A 25,683-nucleotide genomic window follows, 5' to 3' on the forward strand; every position below is an offset into this window, starting at 1 on the left:
CTACATACTAGTCTTTGTATATCTTTTTTTTTTATTTTTTTATTTTATTTTATTGAAGCAGGAAACCAAGTCTCCAAAAACATACTGAGCTAAAATGGCAGTCTAATGATAGAGACACACATACATGGCATATCTACTGACTGTTTATTAACATGTAACTACACTTCAGCAAAGGGTTAATTGCATATTCATTAAATACTTATTTAAGACACTCAAAATAAAGCATTACCAATGTCTCTTGTACTATGAATAAGTGTTCTGAAAAAATAACTATCGCACCATTTTTCTTGAAATGATCTACCCAGGAAATTAATTCCAGTGCTCCTATACATTCTAAAGTTAATTTGTAGTTTTGTAGCATGAATTTGCAGGTTTCTCTTTTGAAGTTAATTGTTTTGTGAATAGTGAAGTTTAATGATGAGAGCAAGGCTTGCATTATTTCCCACATTTCTCTCCAAGTTTGACTTTAGATTATGTGCCGTGCTCCATCCATTTAAAATGATTTATGCCCCACCATTGTTATACTGTTGTGTATTTATTGTATCAAGAAAGTTAAGCATCTGTTTAATATTTTGTAGAAAGCTGAAAAAACCTGTTTGATATAAATGTCTGTATGTCTACCGAACCAAGTATTTTAATGCAATATCATGGTCTTTGAACATATTGCTACTTCAGACCCCTATAAATATGAAAAATAGATTCATGGGGCCGCTAAAAATACCAGAACTGTGACAACACCATGTTATCTTGTTTCCAAATGCTTTACCGTTACATGGCTTCAGGGATTAATTCAGCCACAGTACATTACTCAGCATGAATTCATTTTAGGAAAAAAAAATGTTAGGGCCTAAAGCTTTGATTTCTTTTCAACATTCAGTGCCTCCAAAGATCCAAGCTGGTCCTCAGGTGTTCAAAGTCCAAGTTGGGCACACCATTGACATCCCCTGCATTACCCAGGGAGATCCTTCTCCAGTAGTCAGCTGGTTGAAGCACGGCTTCGCCCTGCTGTTGGATGGATCGCAGTTCAGCAGTGCCCCTGAAGGCACCCTGACCATCTCAGGGGTCACCCTCTCTGATGCTGGGGTCTATAAGTGCATTGCCAGCAACACAGCTGGCCAGGATGAGGCAGAGATCGAGCTGCAGGTTCAAGGTGGGCTTCTTTATTTACTTTTCTGTTTAACATCTGAAGAAAAGTGTAGTTTACTAGATTTTCACATTGCAGACTATGCACAGTGTTTGCTCAACCAAGCATTTTTAGTTCATTAAATTAAACCATTTGGAACGTTGACATTTCACCATCCATAGCGATTGGCACAATGGAAATAGTGAACTGAAGGTAAGACAGTTTCAGGTGGCACTGATAAAGGCAACATTGATAAAGTGGAATCCTGTGAAACTTCACCTTTGGTTCCTGGGTACTTTGAGTTAAAAAACATGAAAACTAAATTTTTCCATCAGTTTCTTTGTAAGCAATTACTTACATATATAGACATCATAAAGTAAGCCTTTCGCTGGGTGAACAGACAGGGGGATTAGTCTTCAATAGCAGGTTGAAAAATGACAGAATTAAGATACTATTTCTGTACTCTTGTGCTATAGTTCCTCCAGTTGTTGAAGACCTGGATCCCCCATACAACACCCCATTCCAGGAGAGGGTAGCTAACCAACGCGTTGCATTCCCCTGTCCAGCTAAAGGTAAGTAGGTCGAGACTATTGAATATGTATGACAGCTACAAGCCAAACCACATACAAAACTTCTTGTGGGACAACAGATAAGGCTTTGGAGCCTTTATACTGAAGAAACCATGATGAAGGAACTAACCAATTCATTTTGTTATTACAATCTGAGAATAACTGCGAAAAAAGGTTAAATCTCATGTTATACAAGCCTTGACTGTGACGTTCCTTGTAACTGGGTTACTCCATTTTAGGTACTCCAAAGCCCACCATTAAGTGGCTTCGCAATGGGCAGGAGTTGACTGGCAACGAGCCGGGTGTGTCGATCCAGGATGACGGCACACTGCTGATCATCTCTTCAGTGTCTCCACAAGACAATGGCGAGTATGTCTGTGTGGCCATCAATGACGCTGGCACCACCGAGAGGAAGTACCAGCTCAAAGTGCACGGTGAGCTTGCTACATGTAGCAGCTAATGCTTTTATACTTTTCCAGATGTAAATTATAGAATGCTTTTGTTTACCAAATCTGCATCTTTTAGGTGCACTCAGTGACAGAGCTGTTTGCTGACTCTCTATTTTGACTCACTGCAGTTCCCCCAGATGTGCGTGATAGTGAGAAGCCAGACAATGTGTCAGTGGTGGTGAACCAGGCCAGCAGTATCTCGACTGCCTTCCCTATATTATGAAGTGGTTCAAAGATGGCCACGGACCTGTATGTCAGAAGACTTCTGGTTTTTGATATTATATAATATATATATATATATATATATATATATATATATATATATATATATATATATATATATATATATATACACACACACACACACACACACACACACACACACACACAGTATATAGTTTACGATTCTCTTTTTTGTGAAAATAATTTAAAAAAAACCCTGTAAAACCTAAGTAGTTCCAAAATGCAGATATTACATTTAATTATTTTTAAAATCAATATTCAGGGATTTGACACAAGAAAAATTCCCCACGTGCCACCCTGTACTGGTCTTCAATTGTGGGAATTCAGTTCACATTTCTGCTGCTATATTGTCCAAATACTGAAGGTCAGTATATTATTTGCAGGTTGTTGGAAGCAGTGCTGTTCAAATCCTCCATGAAGGTAAAACCCTGAGACTGCTGAAGGCAACTACGAGAGACGCAGGCCTATACAGCTGTAAGGCCATCAACATTGCTGGGAGCTCAGAGAAACAGTTTAACCTGGACGTACTGGGTAAGTTTGAGGTGCTCTGTTAGATTGTTCAGTTGTCTTTTCTCTTTCTTTGATGTCATCCACAAACAATGCAAAGCAGTGCATTACATCATCAGACAAATCTAAAGCAACAATGTATGACGTGGCATTTCTGCTAGTTATTTAATCATGTGGATGTTAATAGACTGCATTTCTCTCCTTTACTTAGTTCCACCCAGTATAACTGGTTCTTCCTCTACCAATGAGGTCTCTGTGATCCTGAACCATGAAGCCAGCCTGGAGTGTAAGGTCAAAGGAGTCCCGTTCCCCACTGTTCAGTGGTACAAGGACAAGAAGTGTGTATCTGCTTCTGAGTTTGGCCTGAATCCCTTTACGTAACTACTGTAGTCAACTAGAATTGTGAAAGTGTTCTGATAGGAATAGGTTCCTATAAAAACTCACCCCAGTAAACATCCAGTTTTTCCATGCTTCTCCCGTGATTGATCTATGCATTTTCCATCGTTACCATGTTAAACTTTGCATCAGAAATCTGTTGTTTCTGCAAATCTTTACTGTATTTCTGCTTTAAGAATCCCACATTCCCCATTGCTTCTAGGCCCCCACTGCCTGAGCCCTCACAATTTTGGAATGTAAACACTTCTATAGTTAATTACATTAAAAACGTTTGAAATACTGAAGCTACTGTACTTTAAATAACCTGACCTTCAAACAGATTTAGAAAGTTACTTATTCCAATCAGCAGTCAACATTCCACCGTTTGGTTCTTGGATTTCAAAGGTTACCCTATCCAGCCAAACAAGTCTGATGTTTCAATGGATGTTATAAACACATGCTTTAGTTAGTTGTTGGCTAAAATAATGCCATTGTATAGCAACAATGTTTAAAAAGCCACATAACTAAACTGTAGGTGATGTTTAAAAATTAAAACATTATTATATAAAACTAAACCTTCTGACTGTTCAGCTCAGCGGGTTTCAATGTGAAATAATTAGGAAATGTCTTTGTTCAGACTTTTGTTCCTGGGAGACCCCAACATTGAGGTGTTGAACAAAGGGCAGGTGCTAAAGATCAAGAGCACTCGTCTGGGTGACCAGGGCTGGTACCAGTGCAGTGTGGTCAACACTGCTGGGAAACAGGCCAAGGACTTCAAACTGAACGTCTACGGTAAGATTCTCTGTTATAGCGGTCATCAATTATAGTCCTCCAGCATCCTGACCAACACATGCTTTGTAAACCACATGTTGTATAAATATTAAGTATTAAGTTTGAGCAATCATTTTCGGATATATTTCTGATCTTCATTTCTCTCCTAGTGCCCCCCAGTATTAAAGGGGGTAATGTGACCACTGAGCTGTCGGCCCTCCTCAACACCCCAGTGACACTAGAATGTGAGACCCGAGGGGTCCCCCTGCCTGCCATCACCTGGTACAAAGACAGCAGCCCCCTCACCTCCAGTCCCCAGGCTTTGTACGTCGACAGGGGGCATTTTCTGCAGATCCCTCAGGTGCAGGTGTCTGACGCTGGCCACTACTCCTGCCGCGTGACTAGTGTTGCTGGGAATGCTGAGAAGCCCTATGAACTGGATGTATATGGTAATTATCCACTGGAGTGAAATTCATAAGCAGAGTTAATAAAAGTTAATGCTAACATAGATGTATGACAGGGTAGCATCATGGTGCAGGCTGTTACGGGCAGGAAAGAGATCCAGAAACAGAAGCTGCAGTTGAAGCGCTAAAGTGTAACTTAATTAAACACAGAAACAAACACAGGAACAAACAAATTGGCACAAGGACCAAAATAGAGATTCAAACAAAACAATACTGCAAATGCTCCTGTCAGGCTGGGCATTTGCCTTCACTGAACAGTTACTAAAAACAACACAGTTTAACACCCTCCTAACTCCCTCTCCCAGACAAAGGCTTTTACCCGCTCTTAAATACATGTGGCCACTCCCCAATTAGCACTCAATTACCTAATTGGGGAATGGCCACACCTGTGAATGATGACAGGGACAGATTTAACCCCATCCCTGCCTACCTTACATTTTCAAACACACATTCTATTTATAACAGCAGGGCTTCTGCCCTGCCACAAGATGCCTGACTGTTCTCATTGGCTCACCTAGTGAAAGCTTTGCCATTTGGAGTGTAAGAAATGCGTGCATTGTCTGTTTAAAAAGGAAAGATTTTTTAATTGGTAAGGTGTGTTTTACAGCAGTGTCTCCTGTTGTTCCGCAGTTCCCCCCACAATTGAAGGAGGCTCAGACGCCCCCATTGAGAAGAAGGTGTTAGTCAGTAACTCAGTGACACTGGAGTGTGAAGCAGGGGGGCACCCGCCACCTAAGTTGACCTGGCTGAAGAATGGAGCGCCGGTCAAGACCAGCGGCAATGTCCGAATAGTTAAGGGTGGGAAGAAAATTGAGATCCTGAACGCAGCTGTGTCGGAATCTGGGAGTTACATGTGTGTGGCAACCAGTGTTGCTGGTGAAAAGGCGATCACATATAACGTCAGTGTTTTAGGTAAGTTATGTCTTTAGAATCTTTAAACTATGGTGATGAAGCAGTGGTAACAAAGATTAAAACAGACGCTCTTGAATTTGGTACATCTGAATCCTAAAGGTTCAAGTCCAGGCAGATCCTTATCCAAGAAGATTTAAAGTTTTTTCTCAGATTGTACTTTATTACATTTTTTTTTCTGGCTATGGATAATATTCATTCAGTTCTCATGGATAACAATGACATGACCTAATACAGTACATTATTCTAACAACGCCTTGACTTTCCTGTTGGCGTGTATGTGGAACAATAGCTGCTAACAGAAAGCCATTTCAGGTCACAACATGGATATGGGTTGTCTGTGTGGGCCCCTGTCCATTAACTGTACTGTTTGCTTAGGTTTTCATTTTCATATGAATGCAATATATTGTAATTCCATTTTTTTTTTAAAACTACATAGCTTTTATTATGTATGGAAATGAATTGTGTAACTTTCACACCAGTTAAAAAATTTCCATCTCAGTTACTATGACGCAGTCTTGGTTTGTATTCAGATAAACTTGCTTAGCTTGAGGGCTGCCTTCTTTATTTCTCTTTGCTTTATTTAGTTCCACCATCTGTAGACGGGGGGGATGAGACCACAGATACTACTGTCATCCTCAACAGCCCACTGGAACTGGAGTGCCGTGCGAGAGGAACACCACCACCTCACATCAGGTGAGCCATCCTTTTAATAATTCTGTTTTTTGAACTTATATTGTGACATGATATTTCTAGTATGGACCTACTGAACAATGCATTGCTCAGTACATAGAATAGTGGAATAAAATAGCATAGCATATATTTTATAAGTTTGTCTTCCTGCCTTCTGTTTCTTTTTTTCTTGATGGTTGTTCTTGGTTCCGTCGCTGTAGGTGGCTGAAGGACGGTCAACCAGTTACTCAGAGGCAAGGGGTGAAGATTGTGTCTAATGGGAGCAAGCTGTTGATCTCTCATGCCCAAGTCTCTGGGCGTTATCAGTGTGTGGCCACCAATGAGGCCGGGGACCATATGAGAGAGTTTGATGTTTCTGTTCTTGGTATGACAAATCAGTTAACTTTTTATATTTATGTTGAGACACCATAGATAACAACATTCATTTTGTGCCTGGTTTCTAAACTGTTTCTAACAATAAATCTTTTTCTTTTTTTCACAAACACTGCTTTCTTATTAAAGAGAGTAAGTGCAGGTAAGTCTTTTTGACGTGCAGTTAAGGACTAGTAATTTGTATCATAACTACACATAATTCTGCAATGGTTGTGTGCAGTTTTACAGTTCTAACTATATATTAATAAGTGATTAAGGGCTTTCCAGTGTGATAATAAACTCATATAAAGCCTGAAGTTACAAGGAGTGCATTCTTACAGAAAGCTTATCTTATCCTGATGAATGATTTTTAAATAAATAACTGTTTGTTTTTCTTTGTGCATGGATGCAGTTCCTCCCACAATCCAATCAACAGGCTCTTCGGAGCGGTCTGTGGTGGTGCACAAACCCATAACTCTGCAGTGCGTAGCCAATGGCATTCCCAATCCAGCGATCACCTGGTTAAAGGATGAACGTCCAGTCAATACTGCCAGTGGACACATAAAGGCAAGTAGGATTCTAGTTCACAGTGCCCCCCTCACACCAGGGTTATTGCAGTTAAAGTCTAACAGTTAGATGGCAAAGATGAAATATTTCTAATCCTCTCTCTTTGGTTGTGTTCTCTAGTTAGAGTCAGCAGGAAGAGTGCTTCAGGTAGTGAATTCTCAGTTGGAGGATGCAGGCAGATACACCTGTGTGGCCACCAATGCTGCTGGAGAGGCACAACAGCACATCCAGCTCAACGTGCAAGGTAAGAACACTTTACTGCTGCTTTTTTATTAGAACATAAGAACATAAGATCGTTTACAAACGAGAGGAGGCCATACGGCCCATCTTGCTCGTTTGGTTGTTAGTAGCTTATCAATCCCAGAATCTCATCAAGCAGCTTCTTGAAGGATCCCAGGGTGATTACGAGCTGTCTAAATATGGGTTGACTTTAAAAGTTCTTCAGATTGTTGTTATAAATCATGTAATATAATTCAGATTATGTGAGCATTACATGCAGGGGATGCATAATTATCAGTGGGTAATTGTATACAGTAAATAAAACTATTACTTGCTTTACACGTTGCAACTAATGTGTCATTTTCCCCCATTCACCAGAGCCCCCCACTATAGAAAATGGAGGAGAGACTCTGAATGAGACTATCATCATTAACCATCTGATCCAGCTGGAGTGCAGAGCATTCGGAAATCCTTTGCCAGGTAGGAGGAATGTGCTATGTTGAACTCATTTCTTTGTTTCCCTTTGTGCCAAAGGAAAATCACAATTTGTCTCTCCATATGTTTCAGTGCATGTCTATAATAGCAGTTACAGTGTTACATCTCTGTTTATTGTTCCGTTGTCAGCTATCACCTGGTACAAGGACAGCCGTCCCATCACCAGTGCTTCTGGGGTGACGTTACAGAACCGTGGTCAGATACTCCAGATAGACAATGCCCGGGTGTCAGATACAGGGATTTATAAATGTGCTGCCATCAATACTGCAGGCACTACTGAGCTTGTCTACAGCCTTCAAGTGTATGGTGAGTAACTAAGACAGCAGCACATAAGCCATTTATTTTCGGTACATGTATTTGATTTGTGCGTGTATGTTTTTCCTGGCTGTCTGACTCATGATTGCATCTCTCCTCCTGCAGTACCCCCCTCAATCTCAGGCAGCAGTGACATAGTGGCAGTAGTTGTAAACAACCCTGTGAGGCTGGAATGTGAGGCAAGAGGCATTCCAGCCCCCAGCCTCACCTGGCTCAAGGATGGCAGCCCTGTTTCTGGCTTCTCTGATGGAGTTCAGGTAAAAAGTCTTACTGTATTTACGTATTAATTCATATGATTTCATCTACAGTTAAGTGATCATACTGTTATTTTCCACTCAATGTTTCCCAGGTTCTCTCTGGAGGCCGTGTGCTGGCCATTATAAGCGCTCAGATCAGTGACACAGGGAAGTACACCTGTGTGGCTGTGAATGCAGCCGGAGAGGAGCAAAGAGACACTGACCTTCGGGTCTATGGTGAGTGTGTGCTTAGAGAATTACTATTCGCAATTCAGTGTGTACCATACAGTTACAACCCTAACCCGAACTGTAACCCTAACCCTTACCCTACAGTCCAATTGTAACTTGTGGGGGAAAATAGACTTTTTGGTGTTCGAATTTTGGCTTGGCTGGTTTTAAACCAAGGATTACAGATGAGCTACAGTTAATTATCTTTTTTTTTTTTTTTTTTTTTTTTAATAACTTTGATTGAATGCAAGACTGAAAACAGAATATGGCATCTATAATTAACATTAACCATAGACTGTCAGAAATTGTATTTTGCACCACACTAAAGCATTTTTCATTAAATGATTTGTGTTTGATTAAAGTAAATATTCACTTAATTTTGCTGGGGCTTTGTAGAGATCAGAGGGGGTGTTAACCAAACTGAAGGCATATTTGTAAATGCAATTGTTTCCATTCTGAGTCTGGCTGAGTGGAAAGTGATAGCTTCCTCCAAAGGCAGTACATTTTAACATTCTCCAGTTTTTCAAAATTATTATTATTATTATTATTATTATTATTATTATTATTATTATTATTATTATTGACCAAGAACAGCTACGATTTCTAGATTTATTTTGGTTAAGTTCTAGGATAAAATAATAAACAAAATGGAACAAGAGCTAAATACAAAGCATGTACTGTAGACTGCATACTGCATGTATCTGTAAACTGGTCAGGGATGTAAGGAAAGCAGAGTGTTTGATGTGGTTATTGAAAGGCACAGTTATCTTTAGAAGAGAATATGCATCACAGGAGGCCAAAGCAGAGTGTACCAAAAAGAAGAAGCAGATTTTGTAAAATGTATTACATAGCTTTTATTTATGTATGGAAAGAGGAGTAATTTTTTTGGGGTGTTTCTTGCAGTACCGCCAAATATCATGGGGGAGGAGCAGAACATTTCTGTTGTCATCAACCAGGTGGTAGTGCTGCAGTGTCAGAGCAACGCCATCCCTCCGCCCACTCTCCGCTGGCTCAAGGATGGGCGACCGCTCTTTAGGAAACCTGGTCTCACCGTGTCAGGAGATGGAAGCACCCTTAAGGTAACTTTCAGTAAAAGCTGTGTCTTCAACTTTGTCAGCAAAATACTGAAAACACAACATAATGCAAATCATTTTAATGATTTAAGGATGTTTAGGAACTTGACGACTGAGACATGATAATATCTGGGTTTGGATTTAAGAATGAGAATTTATAGCGGACAAGTAATATGGAGAAAATGCTGCCATGATTTTAACTGCCTGGTTGACGGTCATTGCAGGGGCTGATTAACTTTATCTTTCTGCAAGAATACATAATATCTTATTTATTAATGTATTTATTTCCTAGATTGATGGAGCTCAAATCCAGGATATGGGCCGGTACACATGTGAAGCTACAAATGTTGCTGGAAAAACAGAGAAGAACTATAACCTGAATGTGTGGGGTGAGTATGTTTCTAACATGAAAACTGAGAAACATATATATATATATATATATATATATATATATATATATATATATATATATATATATATATACACATACATACATACATATATAATAAATTCAATGTTTTCAGAAAATAAATGCAGTATGAAAATGGACAACAAAAGGACAGAATTCTTCTCACAGGGGTGTGGAGTGAGACAGGGCTGCAGCCTGAGTCCAACACTGTTCAATATTTATATCAATTAATTAGCTACAGTGCTAGAGGAGTCTGCAGTCCCTGGCCTTACTCTACACAATACAGAGACTACATTCCTGCTCTAAGCAGATGACCTCGTTCTGCTGTCCCCCACAGAGCAGGGGCTGCAGCAGAGCCTGGCACTGCTAGAGCAGTACTGTCACAAATTGGCACTGAATGTCAATCTGGATAAGACCAGAGTTATGGTATTCCAGAAGAAATCCAGATCTCAGGAAAGCGGGTACCGCTTCACTCTGGTCAACACCGTATTAGATCACATCACCAACTACAACTACCTGGGTCTGACCATCAGTGCTTCAGGGAGTTTCAACCTGGCTAGAAATGGATTAAAAGAAAAAGCATGTCTGACTTTCTATGCCATAAAGACTTGATTTGATTTGGCAAAACCAAAATACCAATAAAGATTTGTCTTAAAATTTTCAGCTCATACAACCAATCCCACTATACGGCAGTGAAGTGTGGGGACCCCTCGTAAACTCCAGATACAAAAACTGGGACAAAAGCCCAACAGAAATCCTACAATTTTTGGAATTTTGCAAAAATATCCTGCAGGTTCACAGAAACACCCCCAATAACGCCTGTAAGGCTAAGTTGGGACTGTTCCCCCTTCTAATCCCTATTCAGAAGAGAGCAGCCAAATTCTAGTTCCACTTAAAACATGCAGACCAGGACTCCTATAAATACAAGGCCCTACTAAGCAACCAGCTCTCCCTAGACAAGGACCCCCTGGACGAATTGGTTTTGAGACTCACAGAACTGAGCCTCACTCAAACCAGTGAGCCTCAGATACAAGCCACTAACAAAAAAAAACCCTCCAATAACAATAATTTAAAAAATTAACCTTAACTTGAAGAACAAATACACTGAAAACTGGAAAATTGAAATGAAATTAACAAATAAACTTGAATGCTATCAGGCCCTAAACAGAAACATTAAATTAGCGGAATATCTACAAATTAAAAATACAAAAGAAAGACAAATTCTAACAAAGTACAGACTAAGTGACCACAGCCTGGCCTTTGAAAAGGGCAGATATAAAAAAAAAAATCCTGGATTACAATAAAGGAACGGCTGTGTCGTCATTGTGAACTAGGGGAAGTTGAAACAGAGATGCACTTCCTGTTATCGTGATCAAAATACATAGAAAGACGGGGGAAATATATTCCTAAATTTGAGAGCCAAATACCAAAGTTTAAACTCCTCTCGGACAGCATTAAAGTCCACATCCTACTGGGAGAGGAGGAGCGGACTGCAAATCTAGCAGCCAAATATGTATCTGTCTACCACAGCCTAAGAGACAATGTGTAGACACCCTGCCGCAACACATGACCTGTGTTACAGTCAATGGAGAGGGAGGGAGGGGGCAGTTGTATTGTTCCTGGGGAAGGGGACTGTTCTGTTCCGCTCATACATATGTAATGTTATAATGTTTATTTGAGAGAGAGAGAGAGAGAGAGAGAGAGAGAGAGAGAGAGAGAGAGAGAGAGAGAGAGAGAGATCCAGTGGTTGAACAAGTACAATCATGATGACTGGAATAGAAAACTGTGGACAAGTATGAACATTCTATGGTTAACATTGGCTGAGCAAAGACAACCAGAGCTGGAGCTAGAGCTTTGGCTCCAAACATTACGATTGGCACCAAAGTTTATTTTCTACTTCAGGGACTTCAGGATTAGATTACTCATAATGATAAATTTATGCGTGACTATAAACCCTGTTCATAAAACATTAACCAACTCTTATTTTAACTTTTCAAATCTGTTTAATTTATTAATTAAAGTAAGCATTGAACTGTACTCGATTATTGGTATTTAAGGTTTATTCTTGAACTGTATATTAATACTCTCTCACACCAGCAAATATTCTTTGTAGAAAAAAAAGTTCAATAAAGACTGCTTTTTTGAAAAATGTCTTATGGAAGTCAATGTTCCATGTGGCTTGCACCCCCTGGTATAGAATAGCGTGCATGGTAATCTCAGTCTGCACCAACAGGCAGAGCAATGTTTTCTTTACTGACCACAATACCACAGAACATGCCGCATAGAGTTTTAAATACAGTATAATCGTAAATCTCAAAAAACTACTCACTTCTAAATCTTTTGTAGTCATTTTTGTATTACTTTAGTATAAATACATGTTAATTTGGATTCATATGTTGTTTTTTTCTGACTTTATGTGAATGAAAAGACACACAGTTGCCCGTTTTCCCACTGGAAATAGTGATATTTTAAAATATCACTGTCCTGGTCACAAAAGCAAAGTATGTGGGGAATAATAGCCATTTTCTATACTTTTGAGGCATAAGCAATTAGGAAATAACACTTACTACACATGAACAAAAATTGTGTCACATAGTATTATTATTAATATTATTGACCAAGTACACCTGAGCTAAGATTTCTAGATTTGCATCACTGGATTATGATCTCGTACCAGCCTAGAGAGTTATTCAAATCTTATATCTATGGAACATTACTAAACACAGAAGCTGTGTTTTAGCAGCCTCAGTGTTTAAAATACTTCAAAAAGATACCACCCAAGAGGAATCCAAGTGACCAAGTTAGTGACGATCAGGAAGATATTTAATATTTTTTTGACTGAAACCCCCCTGTCACAAATCTATCCCTTCATCAGTGGTATGCTGTTTAGAACGACCGTTTAGTATGACTGCAAGCCCAACAAGTCAGTGATGCTATGTTCTGCATTGGTACATGTATGTATGTAATCCATAACTTCAAACAAAAATATTATTTAGTATTCTATATTCGATGGCAAAACACTGTAGTTTAGTAAAGAATTTCATATTGTATAATCTGGCAAATAACAGTATAGTGTTTTCGCCATGGCTGTTGAATACTGATATTTTTTAAATAAGGGTTCAAAAAGAAATGTAAATAAGCACATAGACAAACATGTTTTTACATTCCTCGATGATGTCCTTAGGACTGGTTTATAAGTGCAGGTGCCTCTGATATCTGCCCACCACTTTAGCCCTTGACTTTCAGAGCAAAGGCTTACTGTGCTTTGTATTAAAATTCAGAACATTACAAGATGAGTGAATTGAGCAGAGGGAGCTGTTAGCAAGGATTAGGTGGCAGTCTGTTTTGTGAATCTGGGGAGACAAGGGAAGGTTTCCCACATGCACTTTTCACTTCAAGTAGAGATCCGTCCTCAGGGATTACGATTACCTGTGAGGTATCTCAGTTTACCATTCCTCTGATCTGAGTTCAGGCTCCTTGTCTCTCCATCGGTAACCCATTTATCTTGCTCTCCAATTGCTGACCCATCTCCTGCTGGCTGCAGAAACAGACAGCTGATTGGTCCAGGGAACAGATTGAGCGGAGCAACTGCAAGCCAAGCGAGAAATAAAAACAAGTTTTTATTGAGGGAAGTTTGTTACTCAGGGACAGGGAAAGAGAGGATGTTTTTTCTGGCACATTGGTGGGAAACATGATCAAATGTTTAGAAAGTGTATTTTTGTGTTTTTTTAAGAAGCTGAGGGATTTACTCTCTTGATCTTCAGGCTGTTGGTTGACAGCACTCTAGTTTAAGGCTGCATGCAGTTTCAGGTTTGGAAAGCAAACATCATGTGAAAAAACGTGCACAGTAAAGACAGGTAATGTTCAATTGTAATAACAGGCTGCATTTAGACAATTCAAAATGTTTGCTATTTTTTGATGCAGCTGCATTTGGAGCAGTTCAAAAGAGAAGCTTAATTATCAATAAATAGACTAATTTACTTGTATTAAATGTCACTATTCCCCAGTATAATCATATACAGTGCGAAGCCTGAATTGTCTGCATTTCATTTTCCACACCACTTGTTGAATATAAACAAACATGATATGCTTTCTATTGTCAGTTCCCCCAAGTATCCGGGACTCCGATGAAGTCTCTCAGCTCACTGTGACTGAAGGCAGCCTCATAACTTTAGTTTGTGAGTCCAGCGGTATCCCTCCACCCAGCCTCACCTGGAAAAAGAATGGTAAGCAACACCTGGATGCATTTCTACACAACCATGTATGTGAATTACAAAAGGCACCAGGCAAAATGGTATTGCTTGGATTGTTTGGATGAATTACTGTCCAATAGAAGAGACTTTCCTGACTCTGAGTGTGTGCAGGTGCTGTGTTGAAAGTGGATTCCCGAGGCAGGGTGAGAGCGCTGTCTGGAGGAAGACAGCTCCAGATCTCCAGTGCCGAGAAGCTTGATGCTGCCTCTTACTCTTGTATATCTTTCAATGTGGCTGGGGACACCATGAAGGAATACAACCTGCAGGTTTATGGTATGGAAGACTGTGCATTTACTTAAACCAATGCACTATTCCAAATTGCATTGACAGGGGAGGCAGCATTACATTCATGGCATGGAACCAGCTGCCTTCTGTATTTTGAACACACTATGTTTATCACAGTAATAGCACATAAGTTTTTGAAGGATGAGAGAAAATTCCCTTCACACCTTATCAAATGTGCTGGTATTTATTATTAATAGTATAATTTATATATTATAATAATGCAGGACAAATGGAAAACAAGATTTATGTGGTGCAAGGTGTTTGCAACTAAAAACTTTTTGGTGCATTTTTATTTCTATAAAACTAGAAAAACAAGGTGGCACCTGAAAGAGTTGGGGTTGGTAATTACTTGCATTAAACTCCAGGAAACACCAGGGGCTGTAGGTCATACATTTAGGAGTGTACTTCCCTCTCAGCTTAAGTTAGAGTAGGGGTGTCCCTTTCACGCCTGGTCTTAGTTCCAACCCTTTTCTAAATTGCTTAATTGAACCAATGAAACCTCCATCCAGACCCTGAGGTAGTTCAATGTCTCATTGACTCTCCAGGACTGTGATGGGACGTCCCTGTTAGAGAATGATAATATTCAGTAGTGTTGCTTACATGTCTAAACTGTAGACTTTTTGTATACATACCTCAGTCCGGCCTACGATCTTGAACAGCGGGAGCCGTCCGAGTGACGTGACAGTGACACGCACGAATGACGTCACGCTGGAGTGTGAACCGCAGGGGATCCCGCGGCCTGCGGTGACTTGGCTGAAGGACAGCCAGCCCCTGGTAAATGGCAGAGGGGTGCTGATTCTGAATGAGGGCCACCTGCTGCAGATCAAGAATTCCCAGGTGTCTGACACAGGCCGCTACATGTGTGTGGCCGTGAACGTGGCTGGACAAGCTGACAGGAAATACGATGTCAATGTCCACGGTGAGTACACCATAAAGTAAAAAAATAATAACAAAGTTTAATTTTTACCACTGTTTACTGTAATTAGTAGTGTGTGCCTTTGAAAAACTTTACATTTTGTTTCATTTTTTACACCTGAATTCTAAATTTGGTTAGATTCAGTTTTGAAACCCAACATGCATCATGTATATTAAATAAAAAACGAGTGTGATGTTAGAACACTTTTCTCCCCTGTTTGTGCCTGTCAGTGCCTCCTAGTATCAGTGGAGATTTGAAGTCCCCAGAAAACGTCAATGTGGTGGTGAAAAGCCCTGTGGCCCTGTCTTGCGAGGCCTCTGGCATCCCACTGCCTGCCATCACCTGGCTCAAAGACGGGCGCCCCATCAGCCTGTCCAGCTCTGTCAAGATTCTCTCTGGTACGTCCACAGCTCAACCTCACAAACTACAGGCTTAGACAGTTTTGTCTGTTCATGAAATCTACTGCATATATCCCTTAAACAGCATTATAATATTAAAAGAAACATACAGTACCACTGAAAGTGCTTGAGACGTTTTCCCCAAATAATTGTGCATGGGTGAGCATATTCAAATTCATAGCAATCCAGCAGGACTTCTTACAGGTGCTGGTAGATGTGCTCTGTCTGCTGTATGATGGTGCTGCTGTTGTAGGATATGGTATCAGCTGTTTCAGAACAGGTTATTCAGCTTAGGACCTCAGGGCAATGGCACCTACCTGTACTGGTAGCCTCTATAGAATCTGCTGCAATTGTCTAGTTTAAATGACACTATTTTACCCATATGTTGTATTTCCTCATGAGAAGTCAGCCACGTCCTGAAGCACATTAACTGTGTAGTCTAGTGGACTGAGAACTGAGGCCTGTGATTTTCTGTTTAAACAGCTGTTTGTTTGGAATAACCAAGTTATTGCTTATTTTTTATGCTCCTCTCTTGCAATGACTTATCTTACTTGATTTTAAGGGAATTTAGGATTTTTGGTTTTTCTTCATTGATCCAGGCTTGAGTCAAGATTAGAGAGTCACCTGCTAAGCACAGCTAATAGTTAATCATACTCAGCGCTCATTTGCATTTAAGCCTATTTAAAACATTAGCAGGCAGATAAAGGCAAAGGAATTCCATACAGTTGCTGCTACATGCAGTTCACTAAATATTAATACAGCAGATTCTTACTTTGAGATCTAATTGTTATCAATGTACATCACTTACTGGGAAAGCTAGTGATTGATTTAGCCCTCACAATGATCCAGACCTCATGGTTTTGGGCAGGTGGCCGGCTGCTGCGACTGATGCATGCTGCCGTGGAGGATGCTGGGAGGTACACATGTGTGGTGTCCAACACTGCTGGTGAAGAGAGGAAGAACTTTGACCTTCATATCCTGGGTATGTGTTCAACCAGAGCCTCTCACTTGAAAGCATAAACCAATAGGGAACAGTTAAAAAAAAAAAAAAAAAAAGAATGCTGTTTGCTGTAGAATTGAGTGTGACATGATTTGTAAAGATTTTGAACTGATCTTTTTTCCCCCAAAATAGTTCCACCAAGCATTGGTAATGAAGAGAAGCTGGAAGATGTGAAAGTGAAGGAGAAGCAAAGAGTGACATTGACGTGTGAGGTTACAGGTAAGCTTTAGACTTTGTGTAGCTTGCGGTACAACTAGACCAGATATTGCAGACTTGCTACAGTAATCAAAAGTTCAGTTGCTAAACAAAACTTGACTAATTTAAATATATCTCTTATTGCATGCATCATACTGTACATACTGTATTTAATAATGAATTTCTCAACGTCCACATTGTTCTCTGTTTCTACTAACTCCCTTTACATCTTGCTGTGTGCTCAACCTGCAGGTAACCCTGTGCCACAGATCAGCTGGCAGAAGGATGGGCAGCCCCTGGTTGAGGATGAGCAGCACCAGGTCCTGTCTCACGGACGCTTCCTGCAGATCTCCCACACCCAGGTGGCAGACACGGGGAGATACACCTGTGTGGCATCCAACACTGCCGGGTACAAAAGCAAGAATTTCAACCTCAACGTGCTGGGTAGGGTTCCTAAAAATGTGTCCCTTTTACACAATAGAAGAATGACACACCCTCCCCAGTACCCTTTAAAAAGTACTAGAATCCTCTAATACATTTTATGTTTTTTCTTGGCAGTTTCTCCTACAATAGCTGGAGTGGATGTGCAGGGGACCCCTGAAGATGTGACGGTGACTCTGAACAGCCCCACCTCCCTGGTGTGTGAGGCGCAGTCCTACCCACCTGCCACCATCACCTGGCTTAAGGATGGAGCTCAATTTGAATCTAACAGAAACATCAGGGTTCTACCCGGTGAGGAACGTATTAACAGCAATGCTTCATTAAAACAAGGTTTCTGTTACAGGCTAGGACAGGGTCTCATCAGCATCCACACTAATAAGCCTAATGTGTTCACTAAAAAGGTGGACGCACCCTACAGATTCTGAATGCTCAAGAGGAGGACGCTGGGAGGTATACCTGCGTGGCCACCAATGAAGCCGGGGAGACCCTCAAGAATTACGAAGTGAAAGTTAACAGTAAGTACCTCATCCTGGCAATTCATGTTATGCAGATTCTATGTACAATCTGTTATGAGGACCCAATAGCAACATGTTTGTTATGAGACACACATCATAGTTGTTTGACTGTATATTTATTTTCCCAGTCCCCCCTGTGATAAGCAAAGATGACCTCCCAGGTATTGGCCTCTCTCCAAAGGAAGTGAAGATAAAAGTGAACAACAGTCTGACTCTGGAGTGTGAGGCTCAGGCAATTCCCACTGCCACCCTGAACTGGTACAAAGACGGACAGGTAAAATCAAGCAGTTCATGGATTTACACATAACCAGCAATGCTATCACTTGACCAGTTTTGGAACAAAATGTGTATTATTATTATAATGTAAAACCTGTTTGTTTTGACCTCTCACAGCCCTTGAGAGCATATGGCCATGTTACAATCACAGCAAATGGACGTATTCTCCAGATCAGGAAAGCCCAGGTGTCAGATACCGGTCGCTATACCTGTGTGGCTTCGAACATCGCTGGGGAGGATGAAAAGGACTTTGATGTAAATATACAAGGTAAAATGCGTTCATTATATGAAGTGCTGCTTGAAAGCACTCAACTGCTGCCGAAACAGATATTTTTTTCTGTTTGAGTTGAGCGAGCGCCCTCTTGTGGTCTCTGTGGGTGTTACCATTTGGTAACTAGATCAGTTAACTGGAACAGTGTTCTTTGGCCGCGTGTGTGTTTTAACATTATATAATCACTTAAATTTCAGTTTCGTAATGCTGGCTTTTGGGATTTTATATTTCGGTCACTGGGTAGGCGCCGCTAATTGTGTTGTTTTCTGACTTAGCTGGTAGAATTGTTAATGACGAAAAAACGTATTCTTTTTGACCTGCAGTTCCCCCAAGTTTCCAGAAACCCACAGGAATCAAAGACACTTCTGTGGACAGCATCAGTGGAACTGATATCAAGGATGTTGTCATTAACAATCCCATTTCCCTTCACTGTGAGACCAATGCCGTGCCCTCACCCACTCTGACCTGGTACAAGGATAGCAAACCCATGAGCTCTAGTGACAAAGTGCTGATACTGCCAGGTAAAGGATAAGAGCCAAGCTCACGTTTTTGTCTTTGAATGGCAAACACCTCCCATTTGTAATATTGCTTCCCTGTTTTTTCTTCCTGTAAGGAGGCCGGGTGTTGCAGATCCCCAGGGCTCAGCCAGAGGATGCTGGGAGGTATACCTGTGTGGCCACGAATGAAGCAGGAGAGGACTCCATTCAGTATGATGTCAGAATTCTCTGTGAGTAAAATCAGAGACAGAATATTGTTGGCTGACATCTGCTGAATAGCATAGATTTGGAGTTTTGAAAGGAATGCCTACGAACACCTATGATAAAACCACTGTTGTTTTACTGTATAGTACGTTTGTTACATAGATTACTTATTATGGAGTATAATTCAGAAATATAGCTGATTGTTGAGTAACTTAGGTACTAGTTTGGCTTAAAAACTTATGGTTGGCAGATTTGATTTCTTGGTACCAAAAAATGTGTGGCTTCTAGGTTCTGTATATGGCCCTTTTTACATTTGCAGGAGCTTTAAATTATTTTGTTTTTGTTTTTTTTGAAGACGATGAGAGCTAACGTAAACCCTAACTTGCTCTCACCCATCCTTACCCAAAAAGCAGAACCATACGTTAAAAATATTTTACCACAGTGGATTTAACGAAGAGTTTGCATGTGTCTGCAGTTCCACCTTCAATCAGGGGTGAAGATGGAGATCTGCCAGGCGAGGTCACCGTGTTGGTAAACAAGACCGCTATGCTGGAGTGCCTGGTCGATGGCAATCCCACCCCGAAAATCTCCTGGCTGAAGGACGGTCTGCCCCTGACTGAGAGCAAGACACACAAGCTGCTGTCCAATGGAAGAACACTCCAGGTGAGCAGCCTAATCTGCTGTCAATGCCTTTCATGTAATTCATTAAGTGATGCCAACTTGTTTATTTACTGCTGCGTCTTAATAGCATTGTTCTTGGCTCATGTTAGGTGGGTAATGCTCAGGTAACAGATACAGGGCGGTACATATGTGTGGCAAAGAATGTGGCAGGGAGTGCTGAGAAGTATTTCAACCTCAACGTACACGGTAAGTGATTCTCAACTGTACCAGGTGCATTTTGGAAGTCTTTGTTCTATTCTGACAAATGAATCATTACAGGCAAAGTTTTAATTAAATATAAGAGCTCTGAATCTCAATAGGACCACTTGGCTTTGCTTCCATCAGCAGTAGAATGTGCCTTGTTTAATACCCTGCAGTGCGGTTTTGTGAGTGACTGTAACATGTGCCCCCCACTTCACAGTGCCCCCCACTGTTATGGGTAGGAACCCTGAGAATGTGACGGTGGTCGTGAACAACTTCATCTCTTTGACATGTGAGGCTACAGGCTTCCCTCCTCCCACTCTTAGCTGGCTGAAAGATGGCAAGCCAGTGCAGCTGAACAGTAACGCGCTCATAATGCCCGGTCAGTGAACCTTTATCCTTACTGTTTAGACTCTGTAAAAGACTCTCACTATGTGCATTCTTGTTGACCATGCATATCATACATGATATGAAAACAAACTAGATAAACAAAGAGCCATGCAGCTGCTCTAAGAATAACTTCAGTTTGTTATTAACCCTTTATGCTTCCTGTCAGTATACAGAGGCCTCTGTTTCCAATCTTGCAGTTGATGCGTTAATTCACAGCTTCCCCCTACCTCATTCATAATCTTAAAACTGGAATGGAGGTATTGTAGTTTCTCTTGTGTAATGACTCTGAGTGCTAATTGTAGCTTTGTTCTGGGCATTAGGAGGACGTACCTTGCAGATGCCGCGAGCGAAGCTGTCAGATGGAGGGAAGTACAGCTGTGTAGCAATGAACCAGGCCGGGGAGAACGAGAAGTTAATCTTCCTCACTGTGCTTGGTTGGTGTTTGTTTATTTACTGCTTCACTCACTCACTCACTCACTCACTCACTCACTCACGCCGTTGTCTTTCTTTGGGTGCATGCAGTTATTCATGATAACATGATGTTATTTGAACATGTTGTTATTACAGAACTTGTTGGATTTAAAGAAAAAAAAAATCTGTAGTGATACTTGCCAGTAAACTGAAAATATATTTATCTACTTTTAAGGGATGTTATGTAAAAGATTATTATGATTTTGTAACCTGTACTAGAAGGCAATCCAGAGGTGGCCTTTAAAACACACAGCTGCGTCAAACTGTGTAATGCAGGCCCTCTGTGTACTGGCATTCTGATCCCTGTGTTATTCCAGTTCCCCCCAGTATAAGAGACCACAGTGGGGACAACCCTGCTGTTGTGAGCGTGCGAGTTGGAAACTCGGTGACACTGGAGTGCGAGTTGAACGCTGTGCCCCCTCCCAGCATCACCTGGTACAAGAATGGACGAATGATCACTGAGTCTGCCAATGTCAAGGTCCTGGCAGATGGACAATTGCTGGAAATCAAAAGGGCTGAGGTATAGTAGGGTACTCTCATAGAATGAGCAGTTCAGGGTTATGCAGTGTTTTAAGGTTAAAAAAGCATAGCCCTCACTTGTGAGGTAAAAAGCATAAACCTCTACTTGTGAACACACCCGGGCCCTTTACTAAATGTTTCCTTTATACTACAGGTATCAGATACGGGACAATATGTGTGTAAAGCAGCCAACATTGCTGGACAGGTCGACAAGAATTTCCACCTCAATGTTTATGGTAAGTAGCAAAGGTGGCAAAGGTTCAGAAAGATGGGTCAAGCTGAGAGAATTTGAATACAGAACTTAAGATTTAAATCACTTCTTAATTAGGGTTAGAGTTAAGGTAACAACTTGTGTGTTTGAAAGATTGCAGTAAAGTTTTACATTGGCCCATCCTTCTGCACCAGATAAAGAGCATGGCCTGTCTTTTTGCACGTATTCCACTGTGGCATTATTTATTCATACTATATTTACAACAGTAATAAATCACAGAATTGTAAATGATAAATGATAAGGTAAATGATATGATATAGTATCACTTTTCCATTGCTGGACTTCTGGTATATACAACATTTCATTTGGATCAGTACTGTATTGATAAAGCAGTGATTTTGTTTTAAACACTACATCAAGGTTTCTAAGCATGTCCTGAGTGCTGCCTGTGTTGTTTCTGCCAGTCCCCCCCAGCATTGATGGCCCTAAAGATGTGAAGGTGCTGGAGACCATCAGTAACCCAGTGACCTTCGCCTGTGATGCCACAGGGATCCCACCTCCCACAGTGACCTGGCTTAAAAATGGTACACCAATAGGTGAGTGCGCTCTCTTTTAGAGTATTTTAGAGTGGTATTCATTACACTTTGTTAAAGCCAAGCACCTGCTAGAACACTATCTTAAATATCAAACAGACCTTTGTGGCTGTTAGTTACAGTTAATGCTTTAATGTTAATAATTAGGAATTCCTTTAGAGCTTCGTTTGCTTTTCCCGTAGGAAACTCTGAGTCCCTGGAGATGCACATTCTGTCGGGTGGCAGTAAGCTGCAGATTGCCCGCTCTCAGCTCTCAGATAGCGACACCTACACCTGCGTGGCATCAAATGTGGAGGGAAAAGCACACAAAAACTACTTCCTAACTATCCAAGGTACAACAAGAGGGGAACTTGTTCCTTTAACACAATTGGTCAACAGCTGGTTTCTCATACTGTCCTTATGAGTCTTTTTAAAAACTAAGACAGGTGTATAAAATGAGGAAGTGGTTAGAGTTTGTTTATTTGCAAGAAGAATACAAGCATCATATGGTTGTATTTGTGGTTGTAATTTATTTTTTTTTGTATAACTATTTCATCAAGTTCCCCCAAACATCACTGGTTCAGAGATGTCCAGCGAGGTTAGTGTGTTGGTAAACGAAACTGTTAAGCTGGTCTGCAGTGCTGAAGGGATCCCCAGACCCACAATCAAGTGGCTGAAGGATGGGAAGAAACTGAATGTGACTGAAGCAAGAAGGATAAGGTGATAAAGACTTTGTTTTATGGAGTTACATGAATAGTAAAGATGTGTTCTGCACGTACATCCTGTGCCAATGTATAGTTAGCCAGTCTGTAGACCAATGCTGCTTTGTTCTTTCAGAGTTTCCCCAGATGCCAGCACCCTGAGTATTACAGGAGTGCAGACTGTAGACATAGGGAAGTACACCTGTGTGGCCACTAACTTGGCTGGAGAAGAGGACAGGATATTTAATCTCAACATATACGGTGAATAATGAACTTTATGAGAACAAGCTAGCAAATTTGTGTTGTTGATGAAGTGAATGTTCTCAAAAAACGGAGTTAGACCAATCATCTTGGACTGCCTGTGAAACTGTAATGCATTCTGATTGATTCTGCTTCAATCTTCCTTTCATTTGCAGTCCCTCCATCTATCCAGAGTAATGGGAAAATCCCAGAAGAGCTGACTGCCATACTGGACAGCTCCATCAACATTGAGTGCATAGCTGCAGGCTCTCCCCCACCACAGCTCAACTGGCTGAAGAACGGCCTCCCTCTGCCCATCTCCTCCCAGATCAGACTACTGTCTGCCGGACAGGTCTTCAGGTGTGTTACATTCCCATTTACAGGCTCAATGCTCAGAGCCACTCTACAAAGTCAAGGACGTTACAATTTCACTGCTAATAACTTTTTGGTTTTGCTTTGTTTTTCAGAATTGTAAGAGCACAGGTATCAGACACAGGTACCTACACCTGCATCGCTTCAAATCGGGCAGGGGTTGACATCAAACATTACAACCTGCAGGTTTACGGTGAGTTTTAGCTCACAGTGGGATTGCACAGTAAGTGAAAGTGCAAAAGTGCAATTCGTAGAGCTGCACGCTGATGTTTTCTTTCTGATGAACAATACTAACAGCACCAAGTGGTTATAAAAGATAAAAACTGACTTTTCCCCATCAGTTCCTCCGAGCCTGGACAACGCCAGAGGGGTGGAGGATGTGACGGTGGTCCAAGGGAACCCCACCGCATTGCTGTGTATCTCTGATGGCACTCCCACACCCACCCTGGCCTGGCTGAAGGATGGCCTACCCCTGCAGCTCAGTGCCCAAACCACTGTGCTGAACCAGGGAATGGCACTGCAAATCACCCAGACAGAGGTGGAGGATACTGGCAGGTACACCTGCATAGCCAGCAACGAAGCAGGGGATGACAGCAAGCACTTTAATCTCCAGGTGCTGAGTAAGTCAAAGCATCAGACTCCAACAGCTGCTGGTTTGGTGGTCAACGAAATTAGAATACACCCAGTACAGAGTACTACATTCATTTAACAGTAAATTATTCAGCAAAGACATAGTCTGTTTCCTGTAGAATTTAATGCTTATGGATTCTTGAAACTTACTCAGGGAACAGTGAAGCAATAGTAAAATGTACCGAGTGACTGTGCAGTACTGACCTCTTCTTGTTTTCATGTTTTATATATCATTGTTTTATGCTTCCCCAGACCCGCCCCATATCAATGGTTCTGATTTTCCTGAGAAGGTGTCAGTGATTGTGAACTATGCCCTGGAGCTGCTCTGCATTTCCACTGGGATCCCTGCCCCCAAACTCACCTGGATGAAGGACGGCCGACCCCTCCCTCAAACTGATGGCATTCGGGTTTTGCGAAGGGGAGAGGTGCTCCGCATAGCAAGCGCTCAGGTACTAATGTGTCTTCATTACAGCAGTAGGTTTGTCTTGTGCATTTTTTAATTTTCTGTTGGATAAATGACATGGTACTAACTATAGTTGGGCACATGAGGGGAAGGCTCTATGTGATGACCCCTCAAAGTAAGGGGTGGGAAAACTAATGCAGAGTGTCTGTGACTGTTCCTATTATACAGGTGGAGGACACAGGAAGATACACATGTCTGGCATCCAGTCCTGCAGGAGATGATGACAAAGAGTTTCTAGTGCGAGTACATGGTAAGCCAAGCTGCTTTTGGATTTGAAAAGAAACTTGACTTCTCTTTTCTTTATTCATTTAGCTATTTTTTTATTTATTTTTTGGAATTTCCTGTTTATGATTAGATTTAATTAAAGTCTTTCTAAATAACACGTGGATTTAATTTGTAGTTCCTCCCAACATCGCGGGTACGAGCGCTCCCCAGGACCTCTCAGTGCTCCAGAACAGACAGGCGATCCTGGAGTGCAAGTCGGACGCAGTCCCACCACCAACCCTTACATGGCTCAAGGATGGAGAGCCACTACAGGTACTGCTGAATTACTGAGCAGCATGAACAGAAAAGGAGATCTGAAGACTCAAGCAGGCTGCCCTGCTATGCAGATTAATAAAGATATGCTTTTCTTTTACACCAACTATATCAAGTTTTACATCCGTATTCGGAAATCGTTACACATCAATAAACACATTGGGGTTATATGAGATGAGAAAAAAAGCATCTCAACCTCATGTTTCTTATTCCATTAAATGAATTGGATCTTAATGCATCTCTTTTTATTTGTTTCTTCTTTCTAGGCCACTCCTCGTGTCCGCATCCTATCCAACGGTCGTTACCTGCAAATCAACAACGCTGAGCTCGGGGATGGGGCACAGTACACCTGTGTTGCCAGTAACATTGCCGGGACGACAACCAGAGAGTTTATCTTAGCTGTCCATGGTATATAACCTGCTATATGTTACATCTGTACAGTAGACTCTGTTCACCGTACCAAATACAG

The 25,683-nt window shown here is 41.2% G+C and overlaps 1 protein-coding gene across 1 annotated transcript in view; it reads left to right on the plus strand.

Moving 5' to 3' along the window:
- Nucleotides 1–25,683, plus strand: part of LOC121331076 (hemicentin-1-like) — an 86,027-nt gene that overhangs the window by 44,657 nt on the left and 15,687 nt on the right. The window contains 49 exon segments of the mRNA XM_041278232.1: nucleotides 878–1,150; nucleotides 1,600–1,695; nucleotides 1,932–2,126; nucleotides 2,270–2,365; nucleotides 2,754–2,915; nucleotides 3,103–3,229; nucleotides 3,904–4,058; nucleotides 4,208–4,486; nucleotides 5,132–5,413; nucleotides 5,998–6,106; nucleotides 6,304–6,467; nucleotides 6,867–7,025; nucleotides 7,146–7,265; nucleotides 7,619–7,720; nucleotides 7,865–8,041; nucleotides 8,156–8,307; nucleotides 8,400–8,523; nucleotides 9,418–9,593; nucleotides 9,880–9,976; nucleotides 14,100–14,222; nucleotides 14,361–14,522; nucleotides 15,172–15,453; nucleotides 15,681–15,848; nucleotides 16,717–16,830; nucleotides 16,981–17,067; nucleotides 17,296–17,487; nucleotides 17,602–17,775; nucleotides 17,886–17,999; nucleotides 18,128–18,273; nucleotides 18,393–18,543; nucleotides 18,870–19,067; nucleotides 19,160–19,273; nucleotides 19,723–19,910; nucleotides 20,018–20,114; nucleotides 20,329–20,490; nucleotides 20,819–20,932; nucleotides 21,287–21,489; nucleotides 21,643–21,724; nucleotides 22,164–22,295; nucleotides 22,475–22,624; nucleotides 22,832–22,991; nucleotides 23,109–23,233; nucleotides 23,389–23,572; nucleotides 23,680–23,777; nucleotides 23,926–24,204; nucleotides 24,467–24,663; nucleotides 24,846–24,927; nucleotides 25,078–25,214; nucleotides 25,481–25,622. Of these exon segments, the coding sequence (XP_041134166.1) occupies nucleotides 878–1,150; nucleotides 1,600–1,695; nucleotides 1,932–2,126; nucleotides 2,270–2,365; nucleotides 2,754–2,915; nucleotides 3,103–3,229; nucleotides 3,904–4,058; nucleotides 4,208–4,486; nucleotides 5,132–5,413; nucleotides 5,998–6,106; nucleotides 6,304–6,467; nucleotides 6,867–7,025; nucleotides 7,146–7,265; nucleotides 7,619–7,720; nucleotides 7,865–8,041; nucleotides 8,156–8,307; nucleotides 8,400–8,523; nucleotides 9,418–9,593; nucleotides 9,880–9,976; nucleotides 14,100–14,222; nucleotides 14,361–14,522; nucleotides 15,172–15,453; nucleotides 15,681–15,848; nucleotides 16,717–16,830; nucleotides 16,981–17,067; nucleotides 17,296–17,487; nucleotides 17,602–17,775; nucleotides 17,886–17,999; nucleotides 18,128–18,273; nucleotides 18,393–18,543; nucleotides 18,870–19,067; nucleotides 19,160–19,273; nucleotides 19,723–19,910; nucleotides 20,018–20,114; nucleotides 20,329–20,490; nucleotides 20,819–20,932; nucleotides 21,287–21,489; nucleotides 21,643–21,724; nucleotides 22,164–22,295; nucleotides 22,475–22,624; nucleotides 22,832–22,991; nucleotides 23,109–23,233; nucleotides 23,389–23,572; nucleotides 23,680–23,777; nucleotides 23,926–24,204; nucleotides 24,467–24,663; nucleotides 24,846–24,927; nucleotides 25,078–25,214; nucleotides 25,481–25,622 (7,602 nt within the window).

Source organism: Polyodon spathula, chromosome 18 (assembly GCF_017654505.1).
Source record: "Polyodon spathula isolate WHYD16114869_AA chromosome 18, ASM1765450v1, whole genome shotgun sequence".
NCBI classification, from domain to species: Eukaryota; Metazoa; Chordata; class Actinopteri; order Acipenseriformes; family Polyodontidae; genus Polyodon; species Polyodon spathula.